This window comes from Zalophus californianus, chromosome 3, assembly GCF_009762305.2.
Source record: "Zalophus californianus isolate mZalCal1 chromosome 3, mZalCal1.pri.v2, whole genome shotgun sequence".
In the NCBI taxonomy this organism is placed as follows: Eukaryota; Metazoa; Chordata; class Mammalia; order Carnivora; family Otariidae; genus Zalophus; species Zalophus californianus.
This window is the reverse complement of record NC_045597.1, coordinates 10,551,672-10,566,783: the sequence shown is the minus strand read 5'-3', so window position 1 is coordinate 10,566,783 and position 15,112 is coordinate 10,551,672. Positions and strand designations below refer to the sequence as shown.

The 15,112-nt window shown below is 40.3% G+C and overlaps 1 protein-coding gene across 5 annotated transcripts in view; it reads right to left on the bottom strand.

Annotated features, from left to right (window-relative positions):
* NALCN (sodium leak channel, non-selective) overlaps positions 1 to 15,112 on the bottom strand; it is a 308,843-nt gene that overhangs the window by 51,874 nt on the left and 241,857 nt on the right. For 4 of the 5 annotated variants that reach the window (XM_027590535.2, XM_027590538.2, XM_027590537.2 and 1 more), the window contains one exon: positions 11,923 to 11,996. In XM_027590535.2, coding sequence (XP_027446336.2) covers positions 11,923 to 11,996 — 74 coding nt within the window. Of the gene's footprint in view, positions 1 to 1,174; positions 1,262 to 11,922; positions 11,997 to 15,112 lie in introns of all 5 variants that reach the window. The other variant, XM_027590539.2, reaches the window with a different exon arrangement.

Sequence of the window (15,112 nt, the reverse complement as noted above, 5' to 3'; positions counted from 1 at the left end):
AAACACACACCACGAACTTCAGGCACTGTCTAGCTTTTCTTAGGGGATGGGCCATAGAGTCATGGTATCAAGTCTTCACTGCCTTCTCCGTATCGCTTCATCAGGGCAAGTTTCTTAGAAACTCCATCTAGTGGTTTAACATAAAACATTGCTCTGCCTCTCTTCTGGTACTGGGAGGCACAAGGCTTCAAGTGTCTGGTGAAAAATAATGAAGTCTTTTGTCTTGTCTGAGTGAGGAAATTCTCCATTATGCAGGCATATGTAATCCCTTTATTCCTGCTCCCTGGAGGAGAATTACAGTGGGGCATTTTCCTTTTCCCAGTTGGGGTCAATGTGATGCCCTCTCTACCTTTGAAAGTAAAACAAGACTAGGACCCCTGATGATGATTCAAATGTGGGAATATTCTTCAGCAAACACACATTCCCAGTTGCAAAAATATTACCCCTGGTTTCTTGCCAAGCCTTTGAAAAAAACATATGAAAGATTGATTCTATTTTTTCCCCCTCTCTCTGCATTGCTTTGTGCTGTGGAATTTCAATTGCCCCTTATATGACAGCCATATATATATATATATATATATATAATCTTTTATGGAGGTTGGAAGAGAATCATGTCTTAAGAAATTGTCTCTATTTTTCTTGACACTCGTCCACCTAAAATATTTTAAAATTGGCCCAAAGATTATGGTTATAAGAGAGATCTTTGGAGCTTTATTAGCCTTTAAACACCACTAGTTGTTTATAGAAATAGTAGCAGGGGGTCCTCGGTTTCTTTCTTCTCTCTCTCCATATCTTCTTTCTTAATGTTCCAGAACAAGGGTGTGGGAAAAGCCTGTACATTCTGTAATGAAAGAGAGAGGTCTATGAGTCTTCAAATTATTTTCATTCATTATAGAAAAGTCAGATTGCATGAAACCATCTGGTATTAAACGTAATTACCGTCGAAAGGAACTGCAATGTAACTTTGCAGAGCATTAAATTTGAGGGATTTTACTTAGATTTTTGAGCTCCACAAGTTTATACATTGCAAAGTATTATCGAATGTTGGTTAATATGATGTAATCACACCAAGAGAAAACAGGAAAATAGTCCTTCAGTGGTAATTACGTGAAACTATGGCTGTAGACCAGGGTAAGAGAATGGGTAATGAGTATTTCCTGGAAAGGGCTCTTACCTGACTCCAGGAGAGTGACAATGAAATCCTCCTAAGGGGAGACAACCACAGATGCTAATAGGTGAGCTTCTCTGTAATGGCCTCTTGCTGAGATGAGGAAAAAGCTGCATTTTTATCGTAGTGAATACCCCAATCCTTTGTGAGTCAACCCAGTCCTGAGTAAATGGATATGGCTCTTTAGTATTAAGCGACATCCGATTTGTTCTTTCCAACCTTGTGCTATTCATAAAAATGTTGTCATATGTACACAAGTAAATACACGGGCAACCAGAACCTCACGGTAGATTGAATACATAAAGGAAGCCTTATTGTCTTATCATAAGTAGGTATAATAAATAAAAAGGAAAATCTGCGCATGGGAAATCCCTGCCTTCAGTGCATCTATTAGAATTCAGGAAATAAGACTGTCTGAAACCTCACACCGTACTGGGGGTTTAAATTTAGTAATGCTCCATCTGACTCAGAAAAACGTAAATTACAATGCAAAGACTGAACTTTTTATTATAAGAAAAGTGAAATTTTGCAAATGTTGCATAAACCATATGAACCAATTTTTCTACCCATACGGATTTTCTTATACTACTTATTACTTTATGCTCCAATGATAAAATAGGAAAAGAAAAACCCTGTTCAAATATCTTGCTGCATCTGTTAGATGAAATTTAATAGTAGCTTTCCTGATGCATAGCACTATTACAATCACTTTGTAATAATGTACACATCATGTACAATCTCAATGAAATAGAACATATTTTGATTATCACAAATCAGGAAAGACTTAGGAGAACATGTTTAGAATATATTATTTTACTGTGCGTGATGACGGACATTAACTAGACTTACTGTGATGATCATTTCACAATACACACAAATCCCCTCGAATTATGTTGTACATCTGAAATTAATATAATGCTATGTGTCAATTACATCTCAATAAAAAATTTAAGAAAAGTTCAAGGAAAGAAAGTTTGGTTTTAAAAAAGCAAAAAAAATTATTTTGCTTAAATTAAGTTATATTTGGCCTCTTCGAAATTTTCACCTTTTATGTTTTATACAAATGCTTATACCCAGAGATCTTATCTCCTTATTGCTCTCTGAATACACTTAATTTCCACATATTTACTTAATCTCTGTTTCTCCAAATGGTCTTTAACTTAATCTACAAGAGTTTTTAAATGTCAGGAATAAGAGAAACCAACAACTAGGCGGCCTAAATAGAATCACAGATAAATATTTATGAAACTATCTAATATTTTATTACATATTTGGTTAATATTTAATGTTTTGCTGGTAATATATTCGAAATTAATAATTAGTATTTAATATATGAACATCTATAAATATATTACACATGTTAACAAATATCTTTACTAAATCAAATGTTAATAATTTAATGTTTTATTAATATTGAGTATATTAATACCCAGTACTCTGGTTTTTGAAGACTTCGGGTTATTCTTGCCAAATATTTGTCCTAAAAAATTGCTGCTATGAATGGATAAAGAAGATGTGGTCTATATATACAATGGAATATTATGCAGCCGTCAAAAAACCCGAAATCTTGCCATTTGCAACGATGTGGATGGAACTAGAGGGTATTATGCTGAGTGAAATAAGTCAATCAGAGAAAGACATGTATCATATGATCTCACTGATATGAAGAATTCTTAATCTCAGGAAACAAACTGAGGGTTGCTGGAGTGGTCGGGGGTGGGAGGGATGGGGTGGCTGGGTGATGGACATTGGGGAGGGTATGTGCTACGGTGAGCGCTGTGAATTGTGTAAGACTGATGAATCACAGACCTGTGCCTCTGAAACAAATAATACATTATATGTTAAAAAAAAAAGAAGATAGCAGGAAGGGAAAAATGAAGGAGGGGAATCGGAGGGGGAGACGAACCATGAGAGACTATGGACTCTGAGAAACAAACTGAGGGTTCTAGAGGGGAGGGGGTGGGGGGATGGGTTAGCCTGGTGATGGGTATTAAAGAGGGCACGTATTGAATGGAGCAGTGGGTGTTATGCACAAACAATGAATCATGGAACACTATATCAAAAACTCATGATGTAATGTATGGTGATTAACATAACAATAAAAATTTAAAAAAACCTGCTTCTATGTCAGGAGGCTGACCCAAACCCAGCTTTAGGGGTATCTGCTTCCTCTCATCTGCAGGGTCTTTCTGGCCCTTCCCCCCTCCCCTCCCTCCCTCCCTGCAGCTGGAGCGCATTCCACTGAGTGGTTGGCAGGTCTAACCCGAAGGTCTGTGAGAGGCTGCAAGGTGCTCAGGCCCTCTGAGCCATGCAGAGTGCGTCTTGCTAGTGGTGCCCAGAAAGTGGAGCTGCAGAGAACTCACTTGACCTTCTCCAAAGCTGTTGAATCACTAGGCTACACGATGAAACAAGAATTTGAAATGGAGAGCTTGCCAAATGGGCAGGAGCACCCGGGGTAAGATGCTAACGCTTCGCATTATTAAGCTCCCTCAGATTTCTATGTAATTGGTCCTGCTTCAGAGAACTGGAAGCTCTGGGTCTAGACCAGAGAGAACAGGGTAAGAATGAAGAGGCTGCTTGTGCTTTCCTCAAAGTCTCCCTGTCCTGTAGCTAATGATGTGCATAGGAACAGCTGGCCTCTTGGAGGGCATCACTGCGGTTTAATCTGAATGCTTACCTCCAGAAAACGCCACTATCTCCTCAGTCTCTGCACTCTCAGGCTCATCTGTCTTCCTGAGGAGTGTGACCTAGATGCTTATGTTCTAGAGAAGAGCCCAGGTGTCAGTTCGTCTGTCCTGGACCCCGGGGAGGCAGAGCTGGGAGAACAGGGACCTGGAAGAGGCCACGGGGCAAAAACACACTTGCGTTCAGCCTACAGCCCATGACGAAGCCCCCTGGCTAAGTCCTCAGCCCCCCATCAGTCACAGAGCTCCAAAGTCAGGGGCACACCGAGGTTCCAGGTAGGCAGTCACCACCCGTGCAGAAGACAATGCCATGCTCGTCTCAGCCACGGCAGTCACTGTGCCTCTGCGGGCGGTGCCTCTGAAGGCAGGTAGAGATTCTCTTCCAGCTGGTCCTCAGGCCCTGATCACCAGCCCCTCCTACCCAGTGATCTTGGTTTCAGTTCCATTCTCAATCATTCTTCCACCTGCCAAATCAATCAGGCTCACCTTTACCAACACCTGTGACCATGCCCTCCCCTCTCCCTTGGCCGGTTGTACTTGCAAAGTGCTGGTCTCTACCCGTTTGGCTAGGTTTCCTAATTCTGGGATAGGACCATTTTTTCCCCCTGGCTCAATCAAGCAGAATGGAGAATGTCATAGTTGCACTTCAGGCATTTCAAAGATCATGGGTCTCCATTCCCAGGACTTTCAGCCAGCTATTGGCGATGCCAACCGTGGTTGATGAATCTGTGTTATTAGTTTGGGAGTATATCCATGAAATGTTCTGATGATACCTTATGTTAGCAAGACTAGCACAGTGGCCTGACTCGCTAGACAGGGTGACTTTAGGCAAGTCGCCTAAGCTTCCTGAGCCTTAATTTCTTCATCTCTAAAACAGAGCTAATACTCCTTGACTTTTGGGGTTTGCTATGAGGCCCTAGTGAGACAGAGCTTAGAAAGGAGTACAGTGTTGAGCACACAGTCACTTTCCAGTAAACGGGAGAACTTAGTTGCATAAGTTGTTAGGGACACATAAATATGGCTGCCCATTTGGGAAATCAGGTTGTAGTAGGTATCGATGTGATACCCAAGATCATTTCTATGGTATGTGATCTTGGGAGAAAGTACTTACCCAGTCTAAGACTGAGTTTTGTCGTGCATAACATGGGGGTAATAACTGTTTTTCTGCATAGGTGTGTTGTACTGACTGACTGAGATAACACGCGTAAGATCTTAGCATCATACGTGGGTCTTCACAAGTACTCATCATTCATTCTTTTCCCATCTCCTCTCCATCTTCATGTTGGAAAGGCATTTTCATGGCATAATGGAAATAAGATTAAAAGGTAGAAAACACTCTATTTTATGAAACATTTTAGTAAATGATCTTAACTATTAAAGTCAGTCAGGGAACCGTGACAATGCTCTGTATGAATCTTCTTGTCACAGTTGTGTTCAGGGAACTAGAGGTATTATTGAAGACCCCTCCACCTGACTAGTGTCACAGTACGTTCTCAGGGCAAACATGAGCTCCTTGAGGGGATAATCTATGTGTCCAGTATCTTGGAAAATGCCTCGCACACAGAAGATGCTACAGAAGTATTTCTTGAATGAGTGAGTCCTTTCTGTCAGGATGAAAATCTAGCTAATGCCATTTAAAAATCTATATCTTAATAAATATGTTCTGACTTTATTTATATATAAATTGTATTTCTAGTCAATAAAAATGATTCTCTTACAGAAAAACTAACACCCCACATCATTAATTATATTTAATTTTTTTGTAGTAAGTAGTATTCAACTAACAACTATTCCTTAGACTTTAGTTTTTAAGATTTTATTTACTTATTTGAGAGAGAGAGAGCGAGAGAGCACAGAGAGTGAGAGGGAGAAGCAGACTCCCCACTGAGCAGAGAACCCAACATGGGGCTCAATCCCAGGAACCTGAGATCATGACCTGAGCCAAAGACAGATGCTTAACCGACTGAGCCACCCAGGCGCCCCACTACTATGCCTTAGACTTTAAAAAATTATTAATACCAGTGCGCGGCAAGGAGAATTTTGTCATAGATCCAAATATCAGAATGCAAATATCATACTAGACCAAGCGTTCAAAAAAGCTGTAATGATACTTCCTAACTAGTGAGGTCCTGATGGCCAAGGATGGCATTTTCTAAAGTAATGTAAAATGTTTAATTATTTTATTTTTTACATTTCTCTCTGTATTCAGCCTAGCAGGAATGATAATGCATCTGTGCTCAATTTCAGGGCTCTGAAGGGACAAATCTCAGTAGAGGGCGCGAGGCTGTGGAAAGCGCACTGCTATTTGTTTTGATTTCTCCTGATGTAGTGGAAAGGTCACTGCTTTCCGAGGGAAGCTTCCTTGGTGAAGCTGAACGGCATAGGCCAAGTCAAAACGAGAGTGAATTTCACAGTAACCCTGGATTTTACAATTTAGGTGATGGAACATCCTCCTCTGTACACTCCTCCCAGATAAATCTTGGAAAAACAAATACGGATGCCCATTTGCCCCAGGCAAACCCCTGCATGCAAGCATGTGACCGTAACCTCGAGGTCTGTCAGAATGCCCCACTTTTGTTTCTATCAGAGAGTTCCCAAATCTGTGGAGAAATTCATTTCTATTTCTCGGAGCATGGATTGATTTTAAGAAAATACTACATGGAAGAACACAGATGAACAAATTAGAGATGATTATGTGTAGAAGTCACTGGTGACTCCGATGATTCAAATACCTCCGACTCTAGGCCCCTTTCTCTCTGACTTTTCCCTTTGTCGGCTCAAATTTCCTCTTCATAGGCAAGGTATATAGCATACTCTTTTCTGGAATAACGTAGATATTGTTTCAAATGGAAATGTGGATCCCCTGAGCACTGAGACTCAGGGCAGCCCCGCAGCTTAATCATCAGGACTAAGAACTTAGGCCTCTCCATCAATAGGACTTTACTATTCATTCCAGGAAATTCCTACCCAAGAATTTAAGGCTGTTAACCAATAAGTAATTTCACTGTTAGCTTCAGGAAGTCTCTGAAAATCCATTCATCTGAATTATAGACTCATGGACCAGCCCCTGCCTCTAGATAATATATCACTCAACTGGTCAAACCAAGCTCCTAAAAATAATTGGTACTCAGGCCAAGACCCTGCCCAGCTCGGTCCATCAATCCTAAACATTTTTTAAAAAAATGCTTTTCTAAAAATCTTGCAATTTATTTTTAAAGGTAATGCATGGAGATGGTTAAAAATTCAGAAGACAGAATAGAATAGACTTCTGGGCAGCAGAAAGTTACCCCACATCAGGAAGGAAAGAGAAAAACAGAGGAGCAAACTCCATTGGAACAACTGACAACTGAACTGTGGAGCCAGAGCAGGTGGAAAGAACACTGGGGGCCTGGGGAGACCAAGGGATGTGCCCTCCGCTGTGCCCCGACCCCAGGGGAGGCCAAGGGATGTCCCCTCTTCTGTGCCCCCAACCCCAGAATAGTAATGGGTACCTGTCCGTAATAAGTACTGTGTATCCTGGAGAGTCCTAAACTCTTTTTTTTTTTTTTTTTTAAATTGAGGTATAATTGACATATAGTACTCTATTAGCTTCAAGGTATACAACATAATGATTCGATGTTTGTATATATTGTGAAATGATCTAAACTCTTACAGCAAGAATCTTGCCCGATCTCAATCACTAAAAACCACCCCAAGCCGAAAACCTTACACATATCCACTCCTGACCCATCCCTTGTGAGACGTTACTAAGAGTGCTGAGGTGGTGGTCTCCCTCACTATAATAAGTATTAAATCTCACTTTGATTAACCAATAGATTGTTCAGACAACCAACTGGGGCAGTCTACACTGCAAAGGCAGGTAAGTGAGTTGCTTAAGGTTATGGAGGAGCTGAGCCAGATGCTGGTCCAGGCCTTCTGACACCAAGTCCAGTAGCTTACGTTAGAACTATGGTGACCCTGAGGATTACTTCCTCCAATCCTTAAATTGTCAGAAAACTGGGGATTTAAATAATTTACCTGTTTACCTTAGATTAGGGATATGTTTTGTATTATTTTCCCCAAATATTTGTTATTATTAAAAGTTATTTCTAAGACACCAGTATTTTGTAACATCTTCCCCACTTACCATTGGATTTCAAGTTTATGTGACTTATCTCCATCTGCACCCAAATCAGGACACACACCCACCTGTGACATATTTGCCAGAATGATTCAGCTGAGGTCTTTCTCTAATGAGACATTCCTAGAGTGCACTCCTGCCTCCTTGGGGAGGAACCTCTTCAGTGAAACTGAGGACAGTAAGGCTATGAAAATAAAAGACTCAGGAAAATTACAAGTGACAGAGTACTGGAACAAGTCTCTGCTAGGCTTCTTTCTTCTGGGTCAAGGCAGACCCATCCATGAAGACACGAAACCTGCACCTCCTCGTCTCAACGTTCTCTCCTTCTGGCAAAACCTCCCTTTCAGAACGCAAATGGTCACGGGAGAGTCCATTTTCCCACAGCTTCAGTGAGGGGTAACGGACAAGTAGTGTTGTGTAAATATAAGGTGTACCACGTGATTTGAAGTGTGTATATACTTTTTAAAAGATTTATTTTATTTTTTAGAGAGAGAGGACAAGATGGAGGGGCAGAGGGAGAAGGAGGGAGAGCATCTCAAGCAGGCTCCCTGCTGAGCGCAGAGCCTGATGCAGTGGCTCATGACCCTGAGATCGTGACCTGAGCCGAAACCAAGAGTTAGCCGCTTAACTGACTGAGCCACCAGGTGCCCCTGATGTGTGCATAACTTGTGAAATGATCACAATGACGATAGTTAACACATTCATCACTTTCCATAATTATGATTTTTGTGTGTGTGTGTATGGTGAGAACACTTATGATCCACTCTCTTAGCAAGTTTCAAGTCTACAATACAGTATTATTAACTAGAGTCACCAGACTGTACGTTAGATCCCTGAATTTATTCAGCTTAAAACTGGAAATATGTACCCTTTGACCACCAACTCCCCATTTGCCCTACGCCCCAGGGCCTGGCAATCCCCAATCTACTCCGTTTCAATGAGTTTGACTTTTTTAGATTCCACATGTAATTGACATCATTCAGCATCTGTCTTTCTACTTCTAACTTACCCAGGAATGCTGTAGTTTAATGAACAAAGAGACTAAGCCTAGGGGAGAAGAGTCTCCCCAGGGAGTAAGACTACCCTGAAAGAATGGTAGAAACTTCTCCTTCTTCCCCGTTTTGTGTAGGGCTAGTTGTCCTGAGGTGACTGTAAATGTTCTCCTTTTCTTTCTTTTAATTTCTCTTAACCTTTCTTCTTTCCTTTTCTTTTCAGTTGTTGTTGCTCCTTGGAAAACAGCATAGAAGAATGCCCATGGACCCACAGACATGGACCTGATCTATTCTTGACCTTCTTACTTATGGGTTACGTTATAATGCAGGTATGATATTATTATTATATTATTGCTATTGCTATATTATGAGTGAAAAAAGAGAAGCACACTCAAACTATCAGTTTGACATCTTGTCCTTAATTCTTGCACAGACTAATGTAGCACCGACAAGGAAATCATTTTCACAGGAGGAAAGAGCTAAATGGCTTTTCTAAAGATTAAATTTGTATTCTTAAAAAAAAATCTTAATTTTTTTTCTAATTGTAAAAATTGGAAAATTAATTTTTCTAATTGTAGGGTATTATTTCCTGAGATTGACTGGGTGACAGCACCCCCAGGGGGCTGCCTTTCATTTTGTGGTGTGCTGGGTTGTCCTAAAATGCCATTGGCTCTGGGTGTCCCTGAAACCACACAATTACTGGGCAAGTCTGAGGGCATCCCTATTCCCTGATGGTCTTAAAAATTTGGCTCAGGTACCCCCACAAATTTTCTCTCTCTCTTTCTCTCTCTCTCTCTTTCAATTTTCTCTTTCTAAACATTTAAAAACCAACAACTAAATTTCCCCCTCACAATGTTAATTAGCAGTAAAGGATGTGATTTCTGGCATTATCATATCTGTGCTTCAATATGACTTTGAGAAAACACTGGAGAGTCTTATTCATCTAATGCGTTTGCTTTTATGACTTTGGGCACCATAAAGTCAGCCTTCAGTGTCAAGCCAATGAGCCAAATCTGTCAGAAAAAGTCTAACTTTATTTTTCAAATCATATGACACGTTAACACACGCCCTTGAGACACCCGCATTATTCCTAAGGCCTATCCCTAAGGTGGATGAATTCTTGGAGGGAGGTTTTCCAAAAACTTGTCACCTGGATAGACGATAAGACAATAAGATGCTGCCCAGGGGGATTCCCCCTTCTGGAGAAAGCCGCGTGGGAACACTCCTTATGTTTAGCAACCCAGCTCAATAAGCACCATAGTTTCACATTTCTTGTGTGTGGATGAGAGTCTCCCCTTTCTTTTGTAAACTAGGAGCAGGTGAATAAGAAAAAGGTGGTGGAAAAGGAAAACTGGAAGACCAAATTTAAGAAAGAGTTCATTGGGAAGCAAGGTTCTAGAAGTGGCTTCTTCTAAGTATCCCTGTCTGCCTGTGCTCTGGAAGTCTCTGGGAACCCCCAGGGCACATTTAGGAAGGTAGTTATTCTGGGTAGGTGAGTAATGTCATTTTGGTTCTGAATTTGGCAGGTAGACTCTGAATACAGGCCAGAGTATTACACTCCCCTCATGGGGTGTTGTAGATTTTAGGCTGAATTCTCTTCCCTGTGAGTGTGGCTGTGGGGCTGGACCCGCACACTGTCTGTCTTGTGTGAAAAGGGGAGTGTCTTCAAGACACTAAGGATTGATCCTGCCAGGAATTTGTCTAGTATAGTACTTGCAGCTTGATAAAGACCCTGGAGAACCATGTAGTGTTCAAGGCCGGCCCCATGATGTTATCTGATGGCAGTTGGATTGAGCCAGTTGGAAGCAAACTGAAATTGGGACACAGGTTGTTACAAATGTGCTGAGAAGTTTTTCTTTCTCTATGTCAACCAGACCTCTTAGATTCATCTTATTATACTTTGTGGTGATAATATACAAGCCCCAGAAACATTTATTCTCTTCTCATAAAAGGTACTCCCAACGCATACTCATATCTATGCGTGAATTGTCAGCCAATAAAAGAATGAATACACAAAATACTGTCTTGACTAGTTAGGATCATTTTTGGTATACAAATTTCAGGTACTGCTATAAACTCAAAATAGCTTCTCAAGCCATATATATTAGCCTTATTTCCTCATTACAGTTATCCAGGTTATAGCGACATACACTCTGGCAAAAACTCTTTAATGACTATTCCTGGAGGAGAGGTAGAAAAGAAGAGAGTCTAACTCCTTCCCCTCAGCACAAGTTGGAGGGGGCTTCCCAGTATAAAATTCATCCGTTCATCTTGTCAGCCATTCTCCTTCCAGCCCCCCAATATTTAGTTGTATAATTACACATGTCTGTGTAATATATCTGCCAAAAAATTACATTCCAAATGCTCATGCATTTTTATAAAGATCACGTTACTTCATATTATGACACAGTCTTCTAAAATACTCTTAAGTAGCTAGCTTGATGTTCCTTTCTGATACTTTATCAAGGCAGGTTTAAGAAAGTAACATTAAAGTTGTATGTTTTCATAAGCATTTTAAAATGGATATGCTTTTGAGTCTTACAGATTTTAAATACATTTATTCTTAATAGATTAATAAATCATAATTACTTCTAAAAAGCTTACCCTTTTACCATTTTCCCCTTAGATTGTGATTTGTCCCTCAGATATCACAAAAGACATAAAACATGGAAGAATAAAAGTTATTTTCATCTTTTTGTAAAGGTTTATACTTACAATTTATGTGTGAGTGAATGAAAAGAAAAGAAATGCACGACTGAGCTAATAAAATATTACTTTTCCAGGAAAAATATTAATGATGTATTTGACATTTTTATAAGTATGTAATTACGTAAATCTAATTTCCAGTGGAAAGTGTGTATTGATACTCAGAAAATTAGCTCATTAAAAAGAAAGATCTCTTCTTTGCTTAATATAATCCCACTTATTTAAATATGTATCAATGTTTGATGGTGTTACCTTAAGATTTTAGTGACTGCAGTCTCCTTTTCTAGAAGATTCCTTGCCCTTATGCTGAAAACAGACTTGCGAAGCTGAAAAATTATAAGTGCGACTTTAGTTTTGGAATGTAAAGGGATAATATACTGACAAATCATTACATACATTAAATAGATAACACTATTAAAACATCAAACATGAATTTTTTTTCCACTAAAGCATCATTATACGATTGATTCTGTCATTTATTTTTTTAAAAAGATTTATTTATTTATTTATTTAGAGAGAGCACAAGCAGGAGGGGCAGGGAGAGGGAGAGAGGATCTCAAGCAGACTCCATGCTGAGTGTGGAGCCCAACACGGGGCTCAGTCTCAGGGCCCCAAGATCACCACCAGAGCCGAAACCAAGAGTTGGACGCTCAACCGCCTGCACCACACAGGCGCTCTGAGTCTATCATTTAATTTTGTTTTCTATTTTCACTTTTATGTGGGCAGAAATGCAAACAAGCTTGTGGGGCCACACGTCATAGCTATAACGTCTTAATCTGAATAGGTTTTCCAGTGTCCAGAGAATTTAACGTTAAGATAACTATTGGACTCTTTCTTGCCATTGTCCAATAAAATGTTCTCTAATCCCCTTTACACCTGTTTCAGGTTCTTGGCCTGGGACCTGATACTAATCTGAATGATGAGTTCAAAAAGTTGTTTTGCCTACAGGCATGGAGACAAATGAGATGAGCTTTCAAGGTTGCTTCCTAGTTGGTGATGATGAAATTATTCAGGGAAAAGCACTAAGAAAAACAAAATCCTGGAGGCTGCCTACAAACCAGAAGATTCTCCAAACCCAGCTCTGTCCTGCTTGATAGTTGCAGAATCAGAGGGGTGACAGGTGTACAGAGAACTGAAGTGGGCAAAAACAGGGCAGAGAAAGAACAGGGAAGCATGCCATCCTAAGAAAATTCCTAATAACAAGTGACTAGAAAGGGTAACTCCAGTAGTCAGACCAAAGGTAATACTCGGACAACAACCTGCTCATCTTGATCAATAGATTAGGTTATATTTACTAAGCACTTAGTATGCTATTAGTGGCTATTAGAGATATGGGTTAGCTAGGAATCAGAATTCTTGCTTACCCGAATTGAAAAGCCTAGTTACAAAGGCAGGCTATGATGTGTGACATTACCAGTAAAAAGTAGACAGTAAAGTGCTGGATGGTATGTCCAGTAGAAAAGATGAGAAGGCTATAGGACTCCAGATGGGGAGAAATATGCGTGTCTGAAATAGTCAGCAAAGACGTTATTGAAGGAGTAGAAGTTGCTCTGACTTGAAAAATGGTTAAGATTTACATAGTGTAGGGGGCCGTGGGCAAAGAACTGCAGTTGGAAATGCATGCATGGGGCAAAGTAATCCGGAGCAGACTATTTGCATAAGTGCTGAGCTAGGTGGAGGAAAGAGTGTAAGGCATACTGCGTTTCAAACAGATTTGAGGGAGGAAGAAATAAGCAGGAGATAGAACAACTCTGTATTCAGTAAAAACAGACCATCCAGTTTTTTTCGAACAAGTTAGTGACTTCATGGGCAAAGTCACAGAGCTCCAACCTACGAACAAGCCTATAAACAAATGCGGTACCACCAACCCATGTGTCCACATGGCCACAGCTAGAGAGGAAGTGGTGGGCACAAACTGGTCTTTTCAGTCACACCTGACAACCTAGAGAACACCAGAACCGGCAATATAATTTTCATATTTCACAGCAAGATCTGCAATTAAGGGGAAGATCACTGGACACATTGGCAATTTCCCTCATATGAGGAAAGATGGCGCACTTATATTTTCTCAATGAAAAACTGAATTGGTTTCATTATTCACCAGAACTCTTGGAAGAATAAATTCACGTGTAGACAAGGAGCTAAGAGTGGATGGAATTTTTCCAGAAACTACATTTTCAGGGCAGCGCAAGAAAGGCTGTTTACCATGATGTATTGTGAAACTTTCTTAAGTCTCCTCACCTCCCCCGAAGGTGACTTTCTTAAGTCTCCTCACCTCCCCTGACTTTTGGCATTGATCTAACCTCCTAGCGCTGACAGCCTATCTCCCAAGGAATGTTATTTAAAGTTATTTTCAGAGACAGAAGACTCAGCTGAAGGAGCCCATCATGGTGGTGGTTCTGCCTTTCGATACCCAAGTACACACATAGTCATGGGAAAAGCCCAGGCCGCGGGGGCCCCAAGGCAGCAGGTTTTAGGAGGGGACTGGACCCCATTACTCTTGTTTCATCTTTGAAGGACACTGACATGACTTAGTCATCTTTCCCTTGATGTGAGGCAATGGTCTGAATTCAGTCACTTATCTACTGCCCTGTACCTGAGCAGCTGCCACTGAAGGCAGTGTTCATCACGTCAAAAAAACCTCTGCAGAAACTGCAAATAAGTAAATAATACTTATTATATTGATTCCAAAATTATTTCTGTGCAGCCCAAGATTGCTAAAGGGCTGCCAGCTCTCCTTTGTCCTAAACTTGAACAGGCTAAAATAAAATACACTATTAATCTGAACAAGGAAGTACTTGAAAACTGTTTTTATAATAGTAGAAGTGGCCAAAGAATAAATAGGATAATAGAAGGACTTCAGATTCAGCCTCAGATTGATTGATTGATTGACTGATTTTTTTTTTAAAGTAAGCTCCACACCCAATATGGGGCTCGAACTCAGGACCCCGAGATCAAGAGTCACATGCTCCACCGAGTAAACCAGCCAGCCACCTCCAGCTGTAGGATGTTTTAAAAGAAGAAATATCTACATTTATATCTATCATCTATCTATATGCATGTTTGATAGCCTAGATATGTATTTAGATAGTTATATATTTTGACTGTTCTTTTTTTCCCCTAGTAAATAAAGGAGGCCTATGGTGATTATCTACTATCCCTTCAGTTGTTCTGATTTCTGCAGTAAAGCTTTGCACATTTCTGCAAAGGACAGGGTCTGCTAGTCCTTAGTACTCAGAGCTACGCTGCTCTGCAGTGCCCTCTTCTGGCTCCAAAAGATACTGACAGCCACCTGAAATGATCAAAACAAGGAATATAGAAATCAATTTCGGGATAAGTAATTTTAGATCTGAAGTTTTCAGTTACAGCTATGGAAGGTGTCAGTAATTGTTTCTTCTGGATATAAACATGTCATACGTGTGGGACTTAAAAGGAGGGGTAT